Here is a 26995-nt window from a genome sequence, read left to right on the forward strand (position 1 = left end):
CAGGCTGAGTCCTACAACTTTCTTTTAAGCTTCACAAAATCTAAAATACCTAAGTGTAAGTTCGTTCAATGACAACATTCAGCAACATTTGTGAACTTAAAAAAAACACAACTATTTAAAAACAGAAATGATGTATCCCACATTTTAATTGCAGAAATACTTGGGCTTTTTTTTTTTTTTTTTTGAAGTAGAGCTAGAGACACGTGTGTATAACAGTACATGCAATTAACCACTTCTAGGAGTTTTTCCCGCCTATATTTTTTGACAACATCGAATAGGGACAGGCGGTACTTTTCTAACTCTTCTTGCATCACCTTCACCTGGAGGGACTCACGATACACCTTCCTGCCATTTCCCCCTCCCGGAAACGGGCTCAGTGAGTCTTGGGCGGGGCTAAGCACTGGTATTTTTAACCAGCGATGCAGGTGATTCTCACACTCTTGCAGACGGGTGAGCCGGTCGAGGCTCTCCCGTTCCAGAAGCTAGACTTGCACAGTCAGAACAGTGGGGGTTGGAACCCGGGCACCTGTGGTTCGGGGTATTTTCAGCCCCACTCTCCACCCCCGGCGATGGTGATGGAGGAACGGGAGCCAGAAGCGCGCAGAAGCTCCCAGCCTTAGTGAGGAAAGGCGCTAAGGTGGGTGTCCTGGGTGGGAAGGTCGGCCTTTCCGGGCCTCCTGGGTGGGAGTCCCGCGCGGACCTCCTGGGGGCGAGCCCGCGTGGCTCGGGCCGCGGAAGCCGCGCTGTACGGCGGCTGTCTGTCCCCCGAGCCATTCCGCTGCCCGGGTTAGCAGCTCTGTCGTCCCCTCACCACCAGCCCCCCTCCCCGCCTCCCCGCCTCCCACCCCCCGCCTCCCCACGCGCATCCGCCCAGCCCTGCCAATCCCTCCCGGCGCGGAGAGGGCGCACGCGGAGGGCCGCGAGGCGCAGGCCGAGGCCCGGCCCCCGCCCGCCGCCGCAGCCGTCCCGCTTGGCGCGCGGCCCTCGGTCCCCGGCCCGCGCAGCCGCCGCTCGCTCAGGCCCGGCCCCTCGCCCCGGCCGCGGCTCCGCCAATCGCCGGCCTCGCCCGCCTCCGCCGCACCTGCGAGGAGGAGCCCGCGCGCCTCCGCCGCAGCCGTCGCTGCGTCCCCGCCCCGCCCCCACCGCGGCGCCCCCAGATCATCCGCCGCCGGCGTCTGGCTCCCCCCGGGCGAGGAGCGGAAGCCGCTATCCCGAGGCGGAGTTCGGGGCGCCGGAGCCCGGCCGGCTGCTCAGCCGCAGCTTCCGGGCAGCGCCGGCGACGCGCGGGGCGCTGGCGCCCCGCGGACCCCGCGACCCCGGGCGAGTGGGCGGGCGCCCCGGACGGGCAGCCCGGCCGGCGCAGGCGGCGGTGGCGGCGGCCGCGGTGGTCGCGCTCAGACGCCCCTTGCGCCGCGCTCCATGCCGGTGTGGTGCTGCCGCTGCTCCCTGGCCGGTCATTTCAGGTGACTTCTCTGCCGGGGAGGGGAGGGGACGGGAGCGGGCGGAGCGCTTCCCGGCCTGGATGCTGCGACCGAGATGGGCTGAGGCCGGGCGGGGTCGGGACGGGTCCGGGATGGGGGGCGAGCGCCTGGTCTGCAGCGGCCTCCAGCCTCGGCCGCAGCTGCCTCCTGGTTCCTGCCTGGTCGGGGTTCCCGCCTCGGCCGCCTGTGCTTGGGGGCTCCTCGCTCCGGGGGACTGCCCTCTGTTGTCCCCTTTTCCTTTCCCTGGACTGTGCCAGTCATGGGACTTCGAAACCGGCTAGGCCCGGAGTGAGTCGGTTACGGCGTCCTGAGACTTCTAAGTGGTGCGAAGTTTTAGGGAAGTATTGGCGAAGCTTCCTCCCTACCCCACCTTTACTATATATGTATACGTATGTACCTATACCTATATCTATGTGTTTATTTTAAACGCGATAAGTTACTGTGTTGAAGGGAGGTAGGGAACTCTTTCAATTGGAATGATCTAGTAGATGCTAACTTTGTTCTAAGATGTTTGTCATTGTGAGCCATATATTGTGGAAATTTGAAATAGGTGGCCATTCCGGACTCACATTATGGCAAAGTTTGTAGGGATGATCAGGTTAATGCATTTTAAAATAAAAGTGAGTATATAATGTGTTCTAGATCTAGCACACTTGGCCAATGCTTAAGTCAGGTGTGGAAAGACCAAAGACACTTGGAACTGGTTTTAACCCTGTGAAGAAATGTTAGACTTAGCAAAGAATAGTAAAGCACCTTACTTTGGCGTCTATGAATGTGCTAGGATAATGCTGTATAAATTTTTTCTAATAAAATATGAAACTCAGATCAAGGGTTTTTTTGGGTTTTTTTTTACGTTTATTTTGGGGGGAGGGGGAGAACAGAGAGCAGGGGAGGGGCAGAAAGGGAGAGGGAGACACAGAATCTGAAGCAGGCTCCCAGCTCAGCCCTGTTGGCACAGGGCCTGATGTGGGGCTGGAACTCACAAGCTGTGACATCATGACCTGAGCCGAAGTTGGACATTTAACTGACTGAGCCACCCAGGCATCTCTCAGATCAAGAGTTTTAAAATTGGAGTTCATGGGTAGAACTCACATGGTCATGAACTTGTATGTAAAGAAAGGTACAACTGATACATTGGCTAAAAACTTCAATCAAAATTTCATGTCCTTCAACTATGAATATAAGCAACAAGCAGCATAGTATTTGTGACCTTGTCACCAATAGAATGCACATTTTCACTTCATAGTGGTAGATTTCTAGGAACACTGTATACTTATTTCCTCAAAATTACAGTGCTTACACATCACTAAATTTGTTTTTTAATACAATAGAGAAGTGCAAATAAATGTCACAAACTTTTTGTAACTGTATTTTAATGTAATTGGTTTCCTTGTAAATTCTATGTATCTTTTATGTGTTTAATATATTATTCAAAGAAGAGGTTCAGAGGCTTCACCAAATTGCAAATGAGTGTAAGGCACAGGGAAGGTTCAGGACTCCTTTAATAGAGAGCAACAGTCCAGGCTTGCCCAGCCTCTCAGTCAATGAGTTCTGTAGGGATTTCTAAGTTCTGGCTATTTAAAAAACATTGTTTTATTTAATAAACTGCTGAATTTTGGGTTCTAGGCAAATTAGTTTGTTGACTGCTTGACAGACGTTGTTTTGAGAGTATCAGATCCACTTTGGAGAGTTTCGAAAACACATTCCTCTAGTGAAAACTTGTTAAACTGAAGCCCCTGAGAAATTAAACATGCCTTTCAGAAAAGTGCTGTCCAAAAGTCTTTTGACCGCTTTTGGTACAGTTGAACTCTAAAGACACAGGTTGGGATTTGTATCCATTTAACTAACCCTAGGTTGTGGATACCATACGCTTACCTCTTTGTATAGAAATTTGGAGGATTTGTCTTTCCCAAAAACAAAGTACTTTATGTTTTGATCTTGAGGGTTAAAGGAAAGCAAGACTTGCTAGCCAAAAGGTAAAAATTATGATTAATAAATAATATACCCATTGTAAAAAAAAAAAACTGTATTGTATCTCATTTAAAAAAATAAAACATCTAAGATGGCTTCTTTAGGAAGGTGTTTATAATTTACTCATGTTATTTTTTTTGAGCGATTTTATTAGGAATAATACGTTTTAAACAGGTTGTGATAACCTCTGTATTTTGGATCTTACACAATATCTGAAAGGAACAGGTATTCTGAGAACTGTCCACTGACTTCTCAACCATCTAACTGTTCCATGCTTACTATTTTGGAAGATGAACAGTGTGGTGAACATTTGTAACTTTAGAGCCTTTTTTTTTCCCATATAGTAGTATAAATTTGGTAACAGTTTAGGACAATGTTTCCAAAGACTGTAAAAACTCTGGTAATATTGCTAGATGTGACAAAAGTCTTTTTGCTACCCAAATTTTATGCCTGTGCCATCCTCTTAAATTTGTTTTGAGACTGGACTATAATATTTCAAAAATAAAAGATGGAAGGTCTCCAAGATCATATTTATCAAATAGTCTTTTTTTATTTGTATTGAGGAGTAAGAGCATGGAGGTGGGGGACAGAGAGAAAGCAGGGGAGGGGCAGAGAGAGAAGGAAAGAGAGAATTCCAAGCAGGCTTTGTACTGCCAGCACAGAGCCAGATGCGGGGCTTAAACTTAATCGTGAGATCATGACCTGATTCTTAACCAACTGAGCCACCCTGGGGCCCCTCAAATAATTTTTTAACTTGATACCTAATAGTAGGACAACTATTTTTGCATGTGTGTAAAATGTTTTTACACTATATTCTATATTGTCGTTTTGTATTTTCTAATTTAGTGTTCCAAATGAAGGAAAAGGAGATTTTTTTTATTAGAATAAATACTTGTTTTAAATACAACATTCATCAAATTGGATATCTCAAGTAGAAACTGAAAATGTTGATAGACCTGTGATACAGTATGCATATATTATAAAACTAAATTGTAGCTGAATTTTTTAGCAAGAATACTTGCCAGTAGGCCTTTGTTTTATCATTGCTTTATCTAAAACCAGTGAACCATACTTTTGGTTTTCTCTTGATTCAGTTTTTTTCTCTGTTAATCTGTATTAATCAAATACCATGCAAGTTTATTGCAAATAGTTTATGCCAGTATTATAGATAATACACATATTACATACATACAGTTTATACTAATGACCAGTAGGAAATCAGAACAAATTACTTACACTGTACACAGGATTTAGATAAGCTAGAATGCTGGCTTTAGATAAGCTAGTTCATGTACTAGAGTATTGGAACAGACCAGTTAAATTGTTTGAGGTCCACACACAAAACCTATTAGATCTAATAAATGAATTAAGCAACATTGGAGAATACAAGATCAACATACAAAAATCAGCCATTTTTCTATACTCCCTAGTGATGAACAGTCTGACAATGAAATTAAGAAAAAATTCCATTTACACTAGCATCAAAAAGAATGAATAGGAATAAGTTGTAAGACTTGAATAGTGAAAACTACATAACATTATTGAGAAGAACTATAAAGGAATCCCATATTCATGGATTGAAAAGCTTAGTATTTTTTAATTAAGATGGCAGTATTCCTCAAACTGGTCTATAAATTTAGTGCAACCCTATCAAAATCCTGGCTGCCTTTTTTTTTTTCCAGAAAGATAAGCAGATACTAAAATTCATAGGGAATTACAAGAAACTCAGAAGAGCCAAGACAACTTGAAGAAAGTTGGAGAATTACTGCTTCCTAATTTCAGAACTTAATATAGAGAAACAGTAAGCAAGACAGTATGGTGTTTGCATAAAGATATAGATCAGTGGAATAGAATTAAGAGTTCAGAAATCCATACATTTGTGGTTGGTTGGTTTTCCATGGGATCACAAGATGAAGGGGAAATTCCAGTCTCCTCAACAGATGGTTTCAGGACAAATGGATATCCACAAGCAAAAGATGTCTTACCTGACACCTCATGTGTATAAAAATTTAATTCAGAATGGATGAAAGACCTAAACATAACTAGAAATCTAAAACTTACAGAAAATGGTAGTCCGTCTTGGTGATCTTGAATTAGGCACACAGTGGTTCCTTGGACACCAAAAGCACAGCAACAAAAGAAGAAGTAAATTGGACTTGATCAGAAATTGAAACTTCTGTGATTCATAAGAAAACAAAGAAAGTGAAAGACAATCCACAGAATGGGAGAATATACTTGCAAATCATCTATTTGAAAAGAGACATGTGCTCTACACGTGTAAAGGATTTTTAAAGTTGAACTATAGGGGTGCCTGGGTGCTCAGTCGGTTAAGCGTCTGCCTTCGGCTCAGGTCTTGATCTTCTGGTCCATGAGTTCAAGCCCTGCATCGGGCTCTGTGCTGACAGCGTGGAGCCTACTTGGGATTGTCTCTCTCCTTTCTCTGCCCCTACCCTGCTTGTGCTGTCTCTCAAATAAGCTTTAAAGCAATTAAAAAAAAGAAAAACCTCAATAATAAAAAGCCCAGTTTGAAAGTGGGCAAAAAATGGAAGATTTCTACAAAGAAGGTGATACAAATGGCCAATAAGTAAATTGAAAAGATGCTTAACATTATTAGTCACTAGGGAATGTGTTAAGGAAATGCAAGTCAAACTGCAACGAGATGTCTCTTCACACCAATGAGGATAGCTAAAAAAAAAAAAAAAAAAAAAAAAAAGTGTCGGTGAGTGTGTGGAAAAGCTGGAACCCTCTTACATTGCTGGAGTGTCGGTGAGTGTGTGGAAAAGCTGGAACCCTCTTACATTGCTGGTGTGGTTGTAAAATGATACAGCCACTTTAGGAAACAGTTTGGCAATTCCTTAAAATGTTAAACAGAGTTTATGATCTAGCCATTGCATGTACTCCTAAGAGAAATGAAAACATTTGTCCACACAAAAATTTATATGTGAATGTTCACAGCATTATTTGTATAGCCAAAAAGTGGAAACAACTCAAATGTTTATTGACTAGTGAATGGACAAAATGTATTCTATCCATACAGTGGAATGTTACTTAGATGTGAAAAGGGGTGGAGTACCAACACATCCTGCACCGTGGGTGAACCTTGAAAACATGCTAAGTGGAAGAAGCCAGACACAAAAGGCTACATAATGTATGAGAGGTTCCATTTGTATGAAATTTCCACAATAGGCAAATCCAACAAGACAGAAAGTAGATTAATGGTTGCCAGTAGCTAGGGGGAGGGAAGAATGGGGACTGAGTTTTAATGGGTGCAGCAGTACTAACTAGTTTACTATTATTAACTCGGTTTATCACTTTTACGGTGATAAAATTCTAGAATTAGTGGTGGTGATTACAAAAATTTGTGATTATACTAATAACCCTGAATTGTACACTTTAAAGTTTATTTAGAGAGAGAGCAATAGAGGGGCAGAGGGAGAGAGAATTCCAAGGAGGCTCTTTGCTATCAGCACAGAGCCCAACATGGGGCTTGATCTCCTGAACTGGGAGATCATGACCTGAGCAGAAATCAAGAGTTGGACGCTGACATGACTGGGCCACCAGGCGCCCTTGAATTGTACTCTTTAAAAGGAGGAAATGTTTAAGGTTTGAAGGACACCTCTCCTTAACAAAAAGAGTGATTATCATTTTTTTTAATTTCCCAGATTATATATATGGGAACAACGTTTGAGATAGGGAAATCTGGAAGAGACTGAAGGTGAGGTGTTCATCTTCAGACAAAGAATTGTGGCCTTTACAGCCTCCACAATGATATTAATCAGGCCCGGGTATCCAAAAGGACTTTGGTCAGAAGCATCCGAAGTGAGCTAGGGAACCTGCCCTTGGCACGCTTTTTGGAGAAATATCATAAACAGGCATGAATATAATGCACTGATGTTGAGTTCTGTTAACAAGAAGTGGAAGCAGGCCAGACAGCTAGTATACCTGGATCTGATCAGAGAAGTAGTTGGAATGATCTGAAAGGGATAATTTGAGTATAAGACACTTCTTCCAGGAGCAGTCTTCACTTTGAGGAGGGGCTATCCCTAGTAACCATGTCCAGAGGGTATCTATTTTGGCCCAAAGAGCCATGTATCCTTAGGGGAGTCCAGATATTTGGGGTGGAGGTTATACCTTCAGGAAGGCTGTCGGTGTATTCTGGAGAAGCCCACTCTATCCTGGTGCAGACTGGGACCTTGGGAGGCTATAGGGAAGCAGGAATTTGGGTTTTTGCCTCATCCTCTCCATTTATCATTGTCCTCCAGGATCTGTGAGGCCTATGAAATAACTGACCCATCTCATGTTTATCATTTTGGAAATGGTAATAAGCATACTCACCCATAGTTGGTGCTCAGTTTAACATTTCCAGATAGTGGCCTTTTACTGACTATATGAAGATGAAAAATAATTTGGGGATTCTATTCTGAAATAATCACTAGTATAATGCAAAACATTTACTGTGTTTGGAGGATATTCCATTTATTGCAAGAGTGTGTCAGAATGTTAAAATTAGTTTTGGGATGCCTGGGTGGCTCCATCAGTTGAGTGTCCAACTTCAGCTCAGGTCATCATCTCATGATTCAGAAGTTCAAGCCCCACGTCGGGCTCTGTGCTGACAGCTCAGAGCCTGGAGCCTGCTTCGGATTCTGTCTCCCTCTCTCTCTGCCCCTCCTCCCACTCATGCTCTGTCTCTCTCTCTCAAAAATAAATATTAAAAAAAATTTTTTTAAATTAGTTTCTAGGGAGGTAACTGGGGAAGAAGGTAGATTAGAAATGAGCATTAATACTTTTCCGTATTTCAGAGTGCCTGGGTGGCTCAGTTGGTTGAATGTCCAACCTCGGCTCAGGTCATGATCTCACGGTTCCATGTTAAGTTCTGAGAGCTCAGAGCCAGGACCCTGCTTCAGATTGTCTCCCTCTCTCTGCCCCTCCTCTACTTGCACACATGTTCTCTCTTTCTCTCTCTCTCTGCTTTCTTTCTCTGTCTCTCAGAAATAAACATTAAAAAAAAATGTGAGATCTTTCTATATTTTTAAAAAAAATTTTTTTAACGTTTTATTTATTTTTGAGACAGGGAGAGACAGAGCATGAACAGGGGAGGGTCAGAGAGAGGGAGACACAGAATCCTTAACAGGCTCCAGGCTCTGAGCTGTCAGCACAGAGCCCGATGCGGGGCTCGAACTCACAGACCGTGAGATCATGACCTGAGCCGAAGTCGGCCGCTTAACCGACTGAGTCACCCAGGCGCCCCTCTATATTTCAATATTTAAGAATTAATAAGATGTATAAACCTTTCTTTTATCAAAATGCATAGTTTATAATGTATAAAAACAGTAACTTTTCCTTAAAATACTTTATGTGACTTCCAAATATACCACCTCTAGTGCACTTGTCTTTTTATTAACTAGAAAAAAGTAAAAGAGAAGCTGGCCATTCCTAGGAAATCCCAGAGAATTATAAAAATCCCCAATACAGTGCTGTCTCTTCTGTCTTTGAAGATGGCGTCTTATTTAGAACTTGTCTAGGACTTGGCCTGCTGGTAACGAAGACCTTAGTGGCCATTTAAGATTTCTGACTTTAACAATGGTACAGGTTGACATGCAAGCTAATCTAATTTGAAAGCATTCCCTTCAGAAAGGACTTCCTTTTCTCCTTTTATGGGACTTGAATATTTTATGGCTAAATCTGAAGAAAGACTTTTATAAAGGCTATATTGACTATATCTCTTGTTTTGTTTTTGTTCCGTGTTTGTGTTTGTTTTTAAAGAAACTATAGTGACACTGAAACCGAAGGAGAGATTTTTAATTCCTTAGTGCAATATTTTGGTGATAATTTGGGGCAAAAAGTTAAAGCTATGCCATTAGTTGAAGAAACTTCTTTACTGGAAGATTCATCAGTGACTTTGCCTGTGGTAGTAATAGGTAAGTTACTAAATTTTGTCTCTTAAAATTATGGTCCTTACTGCTACTGTCTACTCATAGTTACATGGCACAAGTTCTTTGGATTGTCCTGAAAAATACTCTTAGGTTTTTTGATATGTTTAACCAATAACCAAATCTTTGGAGAGAGTAATGGGTTTATCTGATACTAGATTCTGTGTTAGAATGTAACACTCTTTTGTTGAAAGCCTGATATTACTCTATTATGTTATACTATCAATTGAGTTAATTATGATAGCATCATGGCAATGATGATAACCAGTATTATTAGAGCTCTATACAGAGCATTCTGTGTGCATTGTTGAATTATGCCTTACAACCTTAGAGCCCTCTTTTGTAGGGTAGATACAGTCAGGGCAACTCAGAAGTTGAGTAACTTATGCAAGTAGTAACCAGTTCTCAGTAATGAACGTTACGGTATTCTGCAGTAATGTTTATAATGACCTTAACCAATAGCTAGTGTTCTATATCCTTTGTACCACCTCAACAGATAGTCCTATAAGATACTAAAAATTAAGCAATTAATAAGATGTAATTACTTCAAAACTACAGAAGTTTTTATGATAAAGTTTAACTGCATGTGTTTAACTACCTGTCACGTATATCTTGCATCTAATATTCAGACTTACCTGGTCAGACAAGTACTACAGGTACTGCTGCAGGAAAGCATTATGGGGCATAATGTACCTTGATGTCCTATAGTTTCCTTAGTTTCTTTGATAGCCCCTTTCCAAAGTTAACAGGAAGGGGAGAAAAGTCCTGTCCTCTGACTGGCATATGGGGGATGCGGGGAAGGAAGGAAGGAAGGAAAGGAAAGGAAAGGAAAGGAGGAAAGCAAGATTGTTCTATCCTAGATTTCTCTCTCAGGGAGATGGGAGAGATGACGGTGTCTTTAGTGGCTTGCATCCAGGGTATCTTAGAGACCATACCTCATGTTCCATTTTCTCACTTTCATCCAATCCTGAGCCCAGGATTTTCCTTCCCAAATGTATCGGCATGAGTAAAGAAACCCTATTTTTGTTTCAGCTGGGCTGTGGGAGCATCAGAAAAGGAAAAAGTACCGTGATTTGTACCTGTCCACCTCACTCCCCCCAATACCATCTACTCATGTTTTGCCTCAGCTAGCCAATGGGTAGATTAACCTAACACTCTAGGACTGTTCCTGCTGGCAATAGCCCTCCGCAGGAGCACAGAGCAAGAGCTCGTTTCCTTAACATATGGGTTTTCTGTTGCTGTCCAATTCCCACAAACGCTAGTGTCTTTAAATGATGTAAATTTATTATCTTACCATTCTGTAGGTCAGAAGTCCAACACTGGTTTCACTGGGCTAAAATCAGGATATCTGCAGAACCGCATTCCTTTCTGGAGTCTCTAGGGTAGAATGTTTCTTTGCCTTTTGCAGTCTCTAGAGGTTACTCTAATTTCTTGGCTCCTGGACCTCTTCTCCATCATCTAAGCCAGCAGTGTTGGTTCTCTCTCCATCTTCCATCATCACCTTTCCCCCCCTCACCAGAGCTGGGAGAGAGTCTCTGTTTTTAAGGACCTGTATAATTAGATGGGGTCCACCTTTGTGAACCAGGATATTCTCCCCATCTCAAGATCCTTCATTTAGTCACATCTGCAGAGTTACCTTTTGCTGTATAAGGTAACAATCTCAGGTTCTTGGGGTTAGGATGGAGACATCTTTGGGAGTGAGGGAAGCATTCTGCCTACATTTTTATTTCTCTCTGAACTACCTGTGTGCATTTATTGCCAATGTCTGTTGAGTGTTTTTTCTTTTTGATAAGACTTCGCTCTTTGCCTCAGATCCTAATTCCCGCTATTTTGCGTTTATTTAATATTTATTTTAATTAATAGATTTTATTTTTTAGAGCAGTTTAGGTCTACACGAAAATTGAGTACAAAGTACAGAGAGTTCTTATATATTCCCCTTCTGCTACCTCCAGTTTCTCCTATTATCAGTATCTTTTTATTGGTGTGGTGTATTTGTTATCACTGGTGAAACTCTGTTTATAGGTTACTATTAACTAAAATCTGTAGTTTACATTAGGGCTCCCTCTTTATGTTGTACAGTTCTGTAGATTTGCTGAATGTATAATGTCACGTATCCTCATGTATCCACAGTTACAGTATCTTACAGAATAGTTTCACTGCCCTAAAAGTCTTCTGTGGTCCACCTGTTTGTCCTTTTCCTCAACCCCCGACCCCTGGCAACCACTGATCTTTTACTCTGTGTGTTGTTTTGATTTATCTAGAATATCATATCCATGGAATTACACAGTATGGAGCCTTTTCAGACTGGCATCTCTCACTTAACAGTATACATGAAAGTTTCCTCCAGGTCTTTTTTGTGGCCGGATAGCTCATTTCTTTTTTGTCACTGAATACAATTCCATTGTATGGATGCTTCAGTTTATGCACTTATTGAAGGACATCTTGGTTGCTGCCCGTTTTTTACAATTATGAGTAAAGCTGCTATAAACATGGATATGCAGGTTTTTGCATAGCCATTAGGTTTTCAGCTCGCTTGGGTAAATACCTAAGTGCTCATTGGATCATATCATAAGACTATGTTTAGCTTTTTAAGAAACTGTCAAACTGTCTTCCCAAGTGGCTGTATCATTTCGCATTCCTAACAACTGTGAATGAGAGTTCCCATTTCTTTAAGTCCTTGTCAGCATTTGGTATGGTCTATGTTTGGGATTTTAGCCATTCTGATAGGTGGGTAGTGGTACCTCATTGTTTTAATTTGCAGGGCTGTGATCATACATGATGAGTGTTTTTTCATATGCTTATTTGTCATCTGTTTATCTTTGATGTCAAAGATAATTTGTTCAGATCTTTTGTGTACTTTTTAATGGATTGGGTTATTTACTTTCTTATGGTTGAGACTCAGTAGTTCTTGGTACAAGTTAGAAACAAGTACATTATCAAACAAGTTTTGCAAATATATGCTCCCAGTCTGTGACTTATCTTTTCATTCCCTTAAGAATGTCTTTTCCAGAGTTGAAATTTTAAATTTTAGTGAAGTCCTGTTTATCAGTTTTTTCTTTCATGGATCCTGCTTTTGATGTTATATTTTAAAACTTACTACCAAACCCAGGGTCACCTAGATTTTTCCTGTTTTGTCTTCTAATTTTATGCTTTATTTATATTTAGGCCTCTCATCTATTTTGAGTTAATTTTGGTAAATGATGATATAAGGTTACTATCTAGATTCAGATTTTTGCATGTGGATGCCCAGTTGTTATGGTACCATTTGTTGAAAAGACTATCCTTTCTCCATTGGGTTGCCTTTGTTCCTTTGTCAAAAATTAGTTGACTATATTTGCGAGGATCTAACTCTGCTCTGTCCTTTTCCATTGATTTGCTCCTCTTTCATAATTTCCACACTGTTTTGTTGACCATAGTTTTATGATAAGACTTGAGTTTGGATGGTGTTGGTCTTGACTTTCTTCTTCAATATTGTGTTTGCTATTCTGGGTCTTTGACCTTTCCATTTAAACTTTAAAGTTTTTTATTATTATTTTTAATGTCTAATTTTGAAAGAGACACAGAGTGCGAGCAGGGGAGGGGCAGAGAGAGGGAGACACAGAATCCAAAGGAGGCTCTAGGCTTTGAGCTGTCAGCACAGATCCTGAAGTGGGGCTTGAACTCATGAACTGTGAAATCATGAGCTGAGCCGAAGTCAGATGCTCAACCGACTGAGCCACCCAGGCGCTCCTCCATGTAAACTTTAGAATTAGTTTGTCAATATTCACAAAGTAACTTTCTGGGATTTTTATTTGGATTGCATTGAATCTGTAGATCAAGCTGAGAAGAGCTAACATCTTAACTATTGAATCTTCTTATTCGTGAACATCTATTTAGATCATCTTCAGGCTCTTTCATCAGAGTTCTGTGGTTTTCCTTGTACGCATCTTCTATATATATACTTACGTTAAATATATAGAGATTTATACCCAAGTATTTGTGTGTGTGCGTGCATGCACACACACGCGCACAAATTAAACGCTGTTGTGTACTTATTCTAAAATGCCACTTGTTTATTGCTGGTATATAAGAAAGAAATGACTTTTGTGTATTAACCTTGTATCTTGCAATCTCGATGTTCTAGGAGTTTTTTGGTCAGGTCTTTGGGATTTTCTACATAGATAATCAAGGCATTTGTGAACAAAGACAATTTTATGTCTTTCCAGTCTGTCTTTCCTTTTCTTATTACATTAACTAAGACCTCTGTCATGGTGTGTGTTGAGTAGGAATGATGAGAAGAAATATCCTTGTCTTGTTGTTGATCTTAGAGGGAAAGCATCTAGTTTTTCACCATTGAGTATGCTGTTAGCTGTAGATTTACTGTACTCCTTATGAAGTTGGAGAAGTATCCTCCTTGTGAGTTTGCTCAGTTTTTTTTATTTTTATTATGAATAGGTGTTGGATATTATTAAATGCTTTTTCTGTATCTTTTATTTGTATTGATATTATATGATACTGCTTCCTTAGTTTTGTCTCTTTGGTTTGATTAAAGGAAATTAACTCTGCCTCAGGTCTTAACTTCTAGTATTTCTTGTTTGATTTTCATTTTTAGAAGTCACATGGTTTCATTTCCTTTCTGTCTTTTGAGTTTTGTGTCATACTTAAAGGCTTCAGCATTATAAGTAGAAGAATTAGCCTATATTGTCTAATATTCTTATGAGTTTACTTTTCATATTTACATCTTGGAGTTTATTTTATTTGGGGCAAAACATTAGAGATGGAAGAGGATTTCCTTCCTGATAGCTGGCAGTTAGCATAGCTGGATTAAATTTTTGGTAGTTGGAGATAATAGAGAAGTGGAAACCCGGACTAAAGGAACTACAGAAATGGATGCAGTTCACCAGGGTTCAGCAAAAAATTCAGTTTAGTTTTAGTTTAAGCAAATAAAAATATAGGAAGATGGTATCAGGAGATCAGTCTGGTCTGATTGAGACCAGAATATGGTGAGCACTGGATAGCTAAAAGCAAGCAGTTAAGGCCTTCCAAATGGAGGGGGGTAGCATGATGAGGATTGTGTGTTATCAGAATTCATCTGAATGTAGAATGTGAAAGGATTTTGGAATAGAAGTGTGTTCAAGTCTCTTAAGGAGAATCAAGAGACTTTTATCTTCTGAGATCATAAGAATTGACACAAAGACAGCTGAATGGATATAGTGACTGAATAGATTTAGAATCAGAACCTGATTAATTTAGGAGTTTGTTAGCACCAGACTTTGAGAGGGGTTGATATTTAAAGGAAAGGGCACCTGAATGAAGGAACTCATGAATATGCTTTTGAACACATGATGCACCTGTCTCCACCTTTTTTGTTTGTTTTTTGGTAATAGGAAATGGACCCTCAGGAATCTGCCTTTCTTACATGTTATCGGGCTACAGACCATATTTATCATCAGAAGCAATACATCCAAATGCAATCTTACATAGTAAATTAGAAGAAGGAAGACATCTTTCCATTGTTGATCAGGTATTTATTTCTTACATGTTAGTGCTTTTGCCTTTTTTTTTAATACTCAAGGTTAGTTTTGTACTTTTATAAGCATTGTATTTTTTTTTTATTAAAAAAGTTCTTTTTTAATGTTTATCTTTGAGAGAGACAGAGACAGAGTATGAGGAGGGAAGGGGCAGAGAGAGAGGGAGACATAGAATCTGAAGCAGGCTCCAGGCTCTGAGCCCGACACAGGGCTCAAACTCCCAAACTGTGAGATCATGACCTGAGCCAAAATCGGATGCTTAGCCAACTGAGCCACCCGGGTGCCCATAAGTATTGTATTAACTTAATTGAAAATTCTTTCTTCTAGACAACATTTTCTAACATTTTTATTTTTGATTTGTAAATATAGTCTGCCAAGTTACTTCTGTTTATTTTCCTTTGATTAAAGCAGAATTTCCCAAATTATTTCCTGGTGGGAGTTTTAGTAGGTGCTGTATGTTCAAATAAGTTTGGGAAGTGCTGCTTTTTGTTACTGGAATGTCATAGTAAATATTAAGGCATATTAATGTATTCAGTGGATCTTCAAGATTTGCAGTAAAAGGATCTGATTAGCTTTGTTTGAAATCCTGTCTTATATTCATTTGACCAAAGGATCTATGAAGATCTCAAGGTGTGTTTTGTAGCAACACTCTCTAGGAAGTGCTGGATTTGAGTAATGGCTTTCATTCACTATTAAAATAGCTGGGGTGTTTTAGTTTTAGTTTTGTTTGTTTTTTCCTTCAAACTCTACCTGCCTTTTTTCTTTTTTAAAAAATTCATTCAGGACTTAGAATACCTGTCTGAGGGCCTTGAGGGCCGATCATCCAATCCAGTGGCAGTACTTTTTGACACACTTCTTCATCCAGATGCTGACTTTGGGTACGATTATCCATCCGTTTTGCATTGGAAATTAGAACAACATCATTACATCCCTCACCTAGTTCTCGGTAAAGGTCCACCTGGTGGAGCTTGGCATGTGAGTATATTTTTCTTAGCATTTTAGTCCATGTGAGTTATTATATGTCGTCTTGAGAAGGCTGTTTGAATTCTGAAACATTACAACATGAAGTACAGTGTTTACCACATTTGTATCTGAGAATTTTAATGCTGTTCAATACAATATGGGTTACAAGAAGGTAAGCCACATTTGATTACTGATAGTCTTAGCATAAGCTTCTCTATACTGTTTTACAAGAATTAAGTAGAAAATACTACAAGAGTGGTTTGCACAGTAAAAAGTTTTAAATTCATTTTAGACTTTACAAAATCTCACACAGCGTCTCATCCCAATGAAGTTGTATTATTGGGCTGCTATAATGATATAACATAGACTGAGCGGCTTAAGCAACAGATAGGGTTTTCCATTACCTCTCAAGTTTTACTGTCACCTTCAGTAACTACATATGTGACACAGAAGCAACACCTTAACCTCTTAGTCTCTTACCTCTTTATTTTTTTTTTTTCAACGTTTTTTATTTATTTTTGGGACAGAGAGAGACAGAGCATGAACGGGGGAGGGGCAGAGAGAGAGGGAGACACAGAATCGGAAACAGGCTCCAGGCTCCAAGCCATCAGCCCAGAGCCTGACGCGGGGCTCGAACTCACGGACCGCGAGATCGTGACCTGGCTGAAGTCGGACGCTTAACCGACTGCGCCACCCAGGCGCCCCAACTTATCTCTTCATTCTTAACGATCTCTTCCATTCCTCCTTAGACGCAAACTCCTGGGGTTCCACTGTAACTACTCAGTGAAAATCTAAATTCTCAAATATCTTCGTGACCACACCTCTTGATGCTTCCAGCTCCATTACCCAGTTCATACTGTACCCAGTTTTCAAACAGAGCATTTGAAACTCTGGTCTTAACCTCCTTACCTACCCCAGCTTAGGTTCTATAGTCCCTTGATTTTAGCCATTCTCCTTAATTCCCTTGCCTCATTGTCCTTCTGCTACACAGGCTTGGCAGTAAAAGCAATTCACGTAACTGTCAATTTTGTCTTTTCCTATACTTGTGCTATTAAATATTGCCAGAAAAAAAGTTGTACAACTGTGAAAAGTATTCTCCAACCTCATTTGGGTCCTGAACACTGTTTGGTAATCCTTTGATATTTACTTATTAAATGTTCTTGTCAAACTTCTATTGCTTTTTTAACTTTCCTATTTAGAAATATTCTTAATTCCTATGTGATGGATTCTGTTTTCTAATTTTGTACTCAAACCTACAAACTTATCTTCATTCATACTGCTTCCTTGTTTCTTATCCCCTGTTAGAGTGGAAATGGTATCATTTCTATCTGAGGCTTACCTTCCGACTGTATCCTGTATCCCTGTCTTCTCCAGAGACATTGTATCTTGAGTTTCTCTGCTGGCTTCTGTTCATCAGTATATGAATATACTAAAATTATTATCCTTTATTGAAAAGTTTTTAGGGGCGTCTGAGTGGCTTAGTTAAGGATCCGACTTTGGCTCAGGTCATGATCTCACAGTTCATGAGTTCAAGTCCTGCTTCAGGCTCTGTGCTGACAGCTCAGAGCCTGGAGCCTGCTTTGGATTCTGTGTCTCCCCCTGCCTGCCTGCCTGTCTCTCTCTCTCTCTCTCTCTCTCTCTCTCTCTCTCTCTCTGCCCTCCCCCCACTCATGTGCTGATTCTCTCTCTCAAAAATAAACAAACATAAAAAAAAAAATAAAGTTTTTATGTGGAGCGCCTGGGTGGCTCAGTTGGTTGAGTGTCTGATTCTTGATTTCTGCTCAGGTCATGATCCCAGGGTCATGGGATTGAGCCCCACGTCAGACTCTGTGCTGAGTGTGTAGCCTGCTTGAGATTCTCTCTCTGCCCCCCTCTGCTTCTCTTGCCTGCTTATGGCCCCCACCTCTCTCTCTCTCTCTCTGTCTCAAAAATAATAATAACGATAATAAAGTTTTTATGTGCCAGCTTATCTGTATCCTTTGCTTTAGAGCCAACTTCTTGAAATAGTTACCTATCCTTTATTTCTCTGCCTTTGCCTCCTATTCCTTAGCTCACTTGACTGTAGCTTCTGTCAGTGCCTTTTCTCCTGGAGCTTCTTTTTGAAGGTCAGTAACTTCTTTTTGCTCAGTCTGAGTCTCAATGTATCCCTCCTGACCTCTGCAACATTTGGTAGTGTTGATATCCCTCTTAGATTCTCTGAACCTTTCATCTCCTCATTTTTCTTCCTGTTTCGTCACTCTTTTTTTCAGTTACCTTATGTACTCTTCTGTAAACTCTGTCCCAGGCCAAGGTCATCTCTTTATATTCTTCATTCTCCCTGGCTTTCCTCATATAACTCCACTGTCTTGCACTGAGTGATTCCTGAATCAAGAACCGTAGCCCAGATTGTTTTCTTGTGTATATTCACCTCGTTACCTTCCCCTGATTATTCCTTGGTGTTCTCAAACTCAACATGCCTAAATAGTCATTTTTATTATCAGATTTCTTAAATTCCTTATGGAATAGCACTGTAATGTAGTTACTCAAGCAAGAAACCTTTCTTGATTATTCTTTCCTCAACTCCCACTCCAAACCAATTATCCTATCTTTTCCATATTTTTCATAAACATATGGTAAGTCCGTCTACCCTACTTTTCCCCATTGTAATTGTAATTTTGCTATATTGGCCATCGTCATCCTTGACCCATATTATTGGAAAGGCTTCCTACTTTTGCTGGGGGGTCCAGGTTCACCATCAGACTCTAGATTCACTAGGATTGACAGGATTCCTTAAAGGTCTTGTGCTCATGGTTATAGTTTATTATAGTGAAAGGATACAGATTAGAATCCTTAAAGGGGAAAAGTTCATAGGATGAAGTCCAGGAGAAAACAAGCTCCAGTTTCTAAATGTTCATTTTTACTGGAGTTTTACTGGGGATGCACTTAATTCTCCCAACAATGATTTGTGACAACGTGTGCAAAGAGTTGCCAATCAGGGATGCAGGGATGTTCACCCACACCTTGGTGTCCACGATTTTCTGGGAGCCAGTCATGTAGAACAGCAGTGGCCACATGACTGATCTCAGTAACTGATTGCCTTGCCTCTCAGAGCAAACATTGGTGTTTACCATAAATCTTGTTGTTAGGATAAACTACAGTTATACTGGTACAGCGTGGCCCAAGGCCTCTGGCCTACAAAAAAAAATCACTCATTACATAGAATATTCAAAGCACTCAGTGTTGCTCTCATAGGAGGCAGCCAAAAGCCAGTCCTTAAAGACAGACCTTTCTGAGTAACGTGTACAATTCAAGCAGCCCAAACCTGTTAATACTTTCCTGCATAAGGCTGACCTTCTTTTAATTCCTTGAAGGCACTCCTGTTCTTTCTCTTTATAAACTGTCACATGATGTCTTTATCCAATCTAGAATATTCTCCCTTCCTTTTTAAAAGATATTTTTTTAATTTTTTTTTTTTTTTTTAATGTTTATTATTTGAGAAAGAGACCGAGTGTGAGCAGGGGAGGGGCAGAGAGAGAGAGACACAGAACCTGAAGCAGGCTCCAGGCTCTGAGCTGCCAGCACAGAGCTTATCCGGGGCTCAAACCCACAGACCGCAAGATCATGACTTGAGCTGAAGTTGGCTGCCTAACTGACTGAGCCACCCAGGCGTGCCCCTAAAAGATATTTATTTTTGAGAGAGAGAGAGAGAGAGTGGGCAAGAGTGGGGGAGGGGCAGAGAGAGAGGGACAGGAAGAATTCCAAGCAGGCTCCGTGTACTCTCAGTGTAGAGCCTAATGTGGGGCTCAGTCCAGGAACTGTGAGATCATGACTGAGCCGAAATCAAATGGGATGCTCAGCGGACTGAGCCACCCAGGAACATCCTCCTCCCTTTTTAATATTACACTCCTTACAGCCCATTTGTGTCCTTTAAGAAACATGCTTCTGTTTCTTCTCTTTCTATATGCTCCTGTCAGGTTTGCATCTCTTAATATACCAAGTGTCCCTGACAGCAGGCATTCATGGCATTTAGATCACATAAGGGAAAACAAGGCAGATAATGAGAAAAGAGATCAGGGACTAGGGCTCTCAACTAACCGGAAGAACTGGTGCAGGGGGAATAAAGTTGAGATTATTGACAGAAAGTGGACTCTTAGTGCCCTAAGGGTTTTGAGTTCCAGATAAGACAATTATGGCTCCAGATAATTTCTGTATACAATAAATTCTTAAGTTTCCCTTCTGATGTTTTCCGTCTTCTTGGTTGTGATCATAGTATCAGGCCCAGCCTGCCTCAGAGCAGTGACTGCTTGCTGCCTTCTCTCCCAGTGGTGACCTACACACTGTCATAGATAATGGGCTTCACATGGCCCAGCATATAGTAAGTGCCTGGAAATGTTAGTAATAATAAGTACCATTCCCAGTACCGGATTGTTCAGAAAACAGGACAAGAAAAGTTAAGAAAAAGCCATAGCCTAAAAGAAATGGTTGAGAGAGATCATTGGGGTCATTGGGACAGGTGCTGTTGGCCCTTGGGCTTGTTGCTTTGAAGTGAGCAAAGCAGAAGTAAGTGGGACAAGGGAGCTTGAAGGGCTCACTTCCTTAAAGGCAGCATTAGCCTCAGCTGTGAGTCTGTTCTTAATCAGGTAACCACTACTTATTTCCTTAGTTTTAGAAAGAGATGCTGCTGTATCCAAGCCACCTTGGACTTCACAATTATAATTGATGGAGGGGGAAAGGCTGTTTCACTGCCCAGTTTTTAGAAATCTGTTAGGGGTGCCTGGGTGCTAGGTCAGATAGGCATCTGACTCTTGGTTTTGGCTGAGGTCATAATCTCGTGGTTTGTGGGTGTGAGCCCCACATCGGGCTTTGTGCTGACAGAATGGAGCCTGCTTGGGATTCTGCCTCTCTTCCACTCGTTCTCTGCCTGTCTCTCAATACATAAATAATTAAATAAATAAAATGAAGAAAAATCTGTTAAAATGGGTAGACATCTAAAGTGTTAGAAATTAACTTTTTTCCTCTTGTTTAAAAAGTGAAATTACAGATTTCCTATAACATATTCTGTATCTGAATTACTTTATAGGCCAAAGCTATCAACATTGTATAGGCATCTGGCAATATGATAAACTTGTTTTATAAATGTATACTTTATGAAAGGAATATAAATACTACAGAATGATAAAAGTATTTTTAATTTACACAACTTCTTCTTTCAGCTCTCCTTATCCACATTCTTAATGATAGTGAATGAAGATGGGTTTGGTTTTTTTTACAAATCCATGTTACTGCTTAAATGTGTTTGTGCATTTTTTATTCAAATAGAATATGGAAGGTTCCATGTTGACAATCAGCTTTGGAAATTGGATGGAGCTACCTGGACTTAAATTTAAAGACTGGGTATCCAGCAAACGAAGGTAAATATCAAACTGTTAGAATCCTTTGATGTACAGTGGGAAAGTCCATTGGCAGTTTCCAAAATATTTGTGATACTGTCTTGGAATAGTATAAATTCATGTGTCTTTCAAATAAAACCTCTTTATAGCCAGTCATCATGAGCTAGTTTCCATTTAGAGACTAAGCACACACAGGTAAAGGTTTGTCTACAGATTGGGTTTCTTTGACTTTTGTTAGTTATGGATTTATCCCACTCTCCTGTTAAACCACTCTGTTTAGTTTCTCATCCACCCACAAATCCTTTCTACGCTTATTGTTATCAGTGGATATACACGTTTGTGTATGGATATCTCACGTATACGTACTTACAGTGTTTGGCTTTCAGAGTAGATGAGTGTATGTGCTTAATAATTTAGAATGATGGAATAAGCCAGAATCTGTGATGTGATTGGCTACGCTGTTGGCTACTATAGAGGTAAATATTTAATAAGAAATACGAAAATAGAAGGAACTGAGAAGAAATCTCTCCTTGGAATAATATAATTTTATTTGGGAGGAAAAAACCCAAAATTTAAGAAGAGAAATAATATGAAAAACCTTATATTCAAGGATAGTAGTATTAAATTAGATAATATAGAGAAACCTAATTTGCTCACAGAAACAAAGTAAAGCAGGAAGTTACTTAATCTTTGCAGGGTTGTAAACATTGAGTGCTTGACTTTCTGCTAGATAGAAACCATATTAATCCATGGAAATTATCCTTGAGAAGATTTAAGGAGAACAAATTCAGACCAGCATGGGCCATAGAGATTAAACCTTTCAAATATTCCTGTTGGGATTTTTTTTTAAGTTTTATTTGTTTAATCTCAGCATTCAACATGGGGCTCAAACTCACGACCCCAAGATCGAGAGTCACACGTTCTGACTGAACCAGCCCTGCTTTTGGGTTTTGTTTTTTTTTTTAAAGGAGTTTTATATTGGTTTGAAACAAAAAGTAGCAAAATCAAGCAAGTTGTACAATTTGATTTTCATAAGCAAGCAAGTGAAATTGCTCAACATTCTTCCTTTTGTGATAGGGGTAAAAAAGGGAAGCCTTGGGGCACCTGGGTGACTCAGTTAAGCGTCCAACTTCTGCTCAGGTCAAGATCTCAAGGTTTGTGAGTTTGTCCACCGTCAGCGCAGAGCCTGCTTTGGATGCTCTGCCTCCCTCTCTCTGCCCCTCCCCCACTTGCACACACTTTCTCTCTTCATCTCTCAGCAATAAATAAAAACATTAAAACACCGGGGGGGGGGGGGAAGCTTTATGATTATGTGCCAAAAGTATTCATTCTTTTTCATTGGGCACATTGTATTTCGAAGCAATATGTGAAGAATCTTGTAATTAAATACTGGCTTTGAGTCTGCTGTCCCGCACCTTTTCCTGCCCCTCCCCCACGCACGTGCCTGCACACCCACTTACATGTGCTAGCTCTCAAAAAAAAAAAAAAAAAAACCTTTTATGAACTTCTAGTTACAATTTGTAATGAATTATGTGAAATGATTTGGTATGTTTTTACTGCTACTTATTCTCTGGGGCCCAGTGAGGGTTACTAATGCCTATTGCTTTAAAGTTCAAGTGGAAAATGAATATGCTGTTTTTGAATAAAAGTACATAAGTGTATTTATAGACCTCTGTTAATAGGAAAACACAGAATTGTTTTATCTACTTAGATATAAGATGATTTTATTCAGAAGACCGATATGAATTATTTTCAGTCATTAGGAGAAAATAGCAACTTAGAAAAAATCATGTCAGAATCCTATTATCTTTAAGAATCATGTATTGTAGTTAGACCTGCAGTGTAATATCAGTGTTATAATCTGTCATTCTATTATAGTGTGTAGACTGAATAGTATATAGACTGGATTATTTATAGTTGTGAGATAGAGTGTAGTCTGAATTTCCACATTTTAATTCATTTAAAAAATTCATTGGTAAAGGTAGCTAATCTGAACAGATTCTATGCAAAGCCCTGGGGAAACAGATGCATTAAAATACAGTCTCTACCCTCGGGGGACTGACTGATAAAACTAATTCTTTACTTAAAAATGTTGAACTTTGTTAAAGAAGGCTTTCTCTGTTAAAGGATAATTTATAGTTAAGACAGGCAAAATTAAAAAGATCTATATCATAGCTTACTAGATGGAAAAGGAATAATCATGGAAACTATCAAAGTACTATCTTCATAGCATATTTTTCCTTTTTTAGGAACCTAAAAGGGGATCGTGTTATGCCAGAGGAAATAGCTCGTTACTATAAACATTATGTAAAAGTCATGGGTCTGCAGAAGAATTTCAGAGAGAATACTTATATCACCTCTGTATCAAGACTCTACAGAGATCAAGGTGATGGTGATGGACAAGACAGAAATATTTCAACGCAGCATTTACAGATAGAGAAGTCAAAACTTATCAAGAGAAATTGGGAGATCAGAGGTTATCAGCGAGTAGCGGATGGTTCCCACGTTCCCTTCTGTCTCTTTGCTGAGAACGTAGCTCTGGCAACTGGAACGCTGGATTCTCCTGCCCATCTGGAAATTGAAGGGGAAGATCTTCCTTTTGTGTTCCATTCAATGCCTGAATTTGGAGCTGCTATAGGCAAAGGAAAGTTGCGTGGCAAAGCGGACCCAGTGTTAATTGTGGGTTCCGGGCTTACTGCAGCTGACGCAGTACTGTGTGCGTACAACAATAATATTCCTGTGATTCATGTATTTCGCAGACGAGTAACTGATCCAAGCTTAATTTTCAAACAGCTTCCCAAAAAGCTTTATCCAGAATACCATAAAGTCTATCATATGATGTGTACTCAGTCATATTCTGTAGACTCCACTCTTCTTTCTGATTATACCAGTTTTCCTGAGCACCATGTGCTTTCCTTTAAGTCGGACATGAAATGCATTCTTCAAAGCATCTCTGGATTGAAGAAAATATTTAAGCTCTCTGCAGCAGTAGTACTGATAGGTTCTCATCCCAATCTGTCTTTTCTGAAGGAGCAAGGGTGTTACCTGGGCCACAACTCAAGCCAGCCCATCACATGTAAGACTAATCCTGTGGAAATAGATGCATATACCTACGAATGTGTTAAAGAAGCCAACCTTTTTGCATTGGGTCCTTTGGTTGGAGACAATTTTGTTCGATTTTTAAAGGGAGGGGCATTGGGTGTTACACGCTGTTTAGCTACAAGGCAGAAGAAAAAACATTTGTGGAAAGAGGAGGAGGAGACGGGATAGCTTAAAGTGAGTTTACAAGTAATTTATATGGACAGTTTACAATTAAAGATTTTTTAATAGTGGTTTTGCAGTGTACTGGCTTGAAGTTTCTGGACTTGAATGAACTGAAGAGAGCCTCAAGCTATCTATAGTAACTATTTTTTACAGTTACAAGAACTTGGCATCCTGATCTATATAGTATCAAAGGCATCACTGTCAGACCAATAGAAACACTGCCAATTTGGTATACTTTAAGCGCTTAACAAAAACGTTCTTTTCTTCCAAGACTTATTTTTGGTGATTGTTTGTGGTTATGTTTGATTCCAAAATCTGACAGCCTTGAATAATGGATAAAACCATACAGTCCCATTAAACCAGAAATTGTCTTCACTGTATATTCGAGCAGCAAGGTGACCTAAGGGTGGTCTAAAGACCAACATTAGCTTCACTTGTAGCTTGGTAGAAGTGTGGACTTTCAGGCCCCACAACAGATTACTGAAATCAGAAACTGCATCTAATGAGATCCTCAAGGAATCTGTATGCTCATTTAAGTTTGAGGCATACTGGTGTAAAAGAACTATAACTTAGGTATCTGGGGGTGGGCAGAGTAGGAAGCATTTATAACTCAGGTTTAATTTATTTTGAATGATCAATTCTATAAATCTAATTTATTACCAAATATGGTATTTTAAAAAAATATTTTTATTGTAAACTTGGTAAGTACTTCATATTCTTAGCTTCTAATAATTTAAAGAGTCCAATAATGTTGGCATACACTTAAACATTCAGAAACCTGCCAAAATATTTTTGGAGATTTATTCTCTCTTTAACATAACAATCTAACTTGCAATTCAATAAATTGTGAAAACTATCCCTGTGTCAATTTTGAGTTACTTTGTCATTAAAACTAACATATTTGGGCAAAAATACTTATAATATTGTAATATTATTTGGGTATTCCTAGAATTATTTAAGGTTAAAACCTTTCTTTTCCATTCTCATGATTACTTTGAAATCTGTTGGACATGACCTAGCAGCTTATCCTGTGGCTGTTTATTGAATTATATACCCTATCTTGATTTACATTTATTTAGATGTGCTTAATGTCTGTGTTTTCACACAAGTCCCCAGAATTTGTGTTAGGCATAAACAGTCTGTCTTCTGAATTTCTTAACCTTTTTGTAATGGGTTTATTGAATACCTATTCCTTTTTCCTTAGTATATTTTTCTGTTCAGTTGCAATGTTATGTGCTTACAGGATCATAATTCACCTTAAAATATAATTCAAAATCTACTTCTCCAAGGAGCTGTTTCAGATGAATTCTTACACGTCCCATAATTCTAAATCTTTTCCTTATCACTGTCAACCAGCTATTTGGGATAGAGGAAAACACTCAATTTTAATTGATAGTTATAATGATATCTTCTTCACCCCTTAAAACTCTAGCTCTGGAAAGAATGTTTAAAAGGCAGAATCACTTGGGCACCTGGGTGGCTTGGTTAAGTGTCTGACTTCAGCTCAGGTCACAATCTCATGGTTTGTGAGTTTGAGCCCGTGTTGGGCTCTGTGTTGACGGCTCAGAGCCTGCTTTGGATTCTGTGTTATCCTTTCTGCACCTCCCCTGCTTGTGTGCTCTCTCAAAAACATTAAAAAAAAAATCACTTCGGGGTTTGAAAACAAGATTTAGGCATGGCTCTTAGTGGTTTTAGGCAGTCTTAAGTATGTGAACTTAGTTCAGAACCTTTTAATTTTGAAAATCCAAGTATTTAAAAACAAGTGGTCAACAGAAGTAGTAAAAACTCTTCCAAATTAAACCTATTAAATGAGAGCAAGTCCCAGCCTGACAATCACTGAGGCACCCAGAATGAAAATTAGACTGAAAGGTCATTTAAAAATTTAACTTGGTTACAAGCTTTATTGCATAAAGCCATTTTGATCAGATCATACAGACTTTTAAACTACATTGTATATATTCCTGGGAGAAAAAAGGGGCCGTGATCCCTAAGCCTAACCTGAAAAGAGTACATGGAATAAGGACTGACCAGACATTCTGTTGCTTGTGAATGTCCCTGCCTTCACCCCAGGGCACTCAAGAAAAATGGTGTATGTGGGGAAGTAGCAGGGCAAATTAAAAATAGCCATCAAATTTAAATTTAAAAATAAAAGGACAGCTTCCTGTTTCAACAATGATGGAGTAATGGAGTATGGAGGAATGATTACCCTTCACTGTAATCAACTATTATACCAAAAACACAAACTGATGTTTTCACACAATGGACAACAGCCCAGGACTGATTTTTAGGAGAACAGAAGAGGTGAGTTATACAATTACCCAGACTGCCCGAGGGCATTTTCCAAATGGACGCTGGAAGTGGTGTCTCTAGATGGAAGAAAACATCACAGTTTAGGGTTCCTTGCTGCAATCTGATGAGGTTACTGGAGAGGAGGGAGGTACACTGAGAAGCAACTCCAGAAATCGGATTATTCTCTTAAATGTGTCTCAATGATAAACAGTTCAAGG

The 26995-nt window shown here is 39.9% G+C and overlaps 1 protein-coding gene across 2 annotated transcripts; it reads left to right on the forward strand.

Moving 5' to 3' along the window:
- The first annotated feature begins 498 nt into the window (after nucleotides 1-498).
- On the forward strand, nucleotides 499-25776 carry OSGIN2 (oxidative stress induced growth inhibitor family member 2). 2 transcript variants are annotated; one of them, XM_047841832.1, is made up of 6 exons: nucleotides 499-637; nucleotides 9216-9370; nucleotides 14749-14885; nucleotides 15676-15867; nucleotides 21154-21245; nucleotides 23474-25776. In XM_047841832.1, the coding sequence occupies exons 2-6, from the start codon at nucleotides 9304-9306 to the stop codon at nucleotides 24492-24494; spliced, it is 1509 nt and encodes a 502-aa protein (XP_047697788.1). In that variant the 5' UTR covers nucleotides 499-637; nucleotides 9216-9303; the 3' UTR covers nucleotides 24495-25776. The 2 variants fall into 2 exon arrangements, with proteins under 2 accessions (XP_047697788.1, XP_047697787.1); XM_047841831.1 differs by lacking the exon at nucleotides 499-637 and adding an exon at nucleotides 1167-1463.
- The last annotated feature ends 1219 nt before the right edge of the window (nucleotides 25777-26995 follow it).

This window comes from Prionailurus viverrinus, chromosome F2 (assembly GCF_022837055.1).
Source record: "Prionailurus viverrinus isolate Anna chromosome F2, UM_Priviv_1.0, whole genome shotgun sequence".
Taxonomy (NCBI): domain Eukaryota; kingdom Metazoa; phylum Chordata; class Mammalia; order Carnivora; family Felidae; genus Prionailurus; species Prionailurus viverrinus.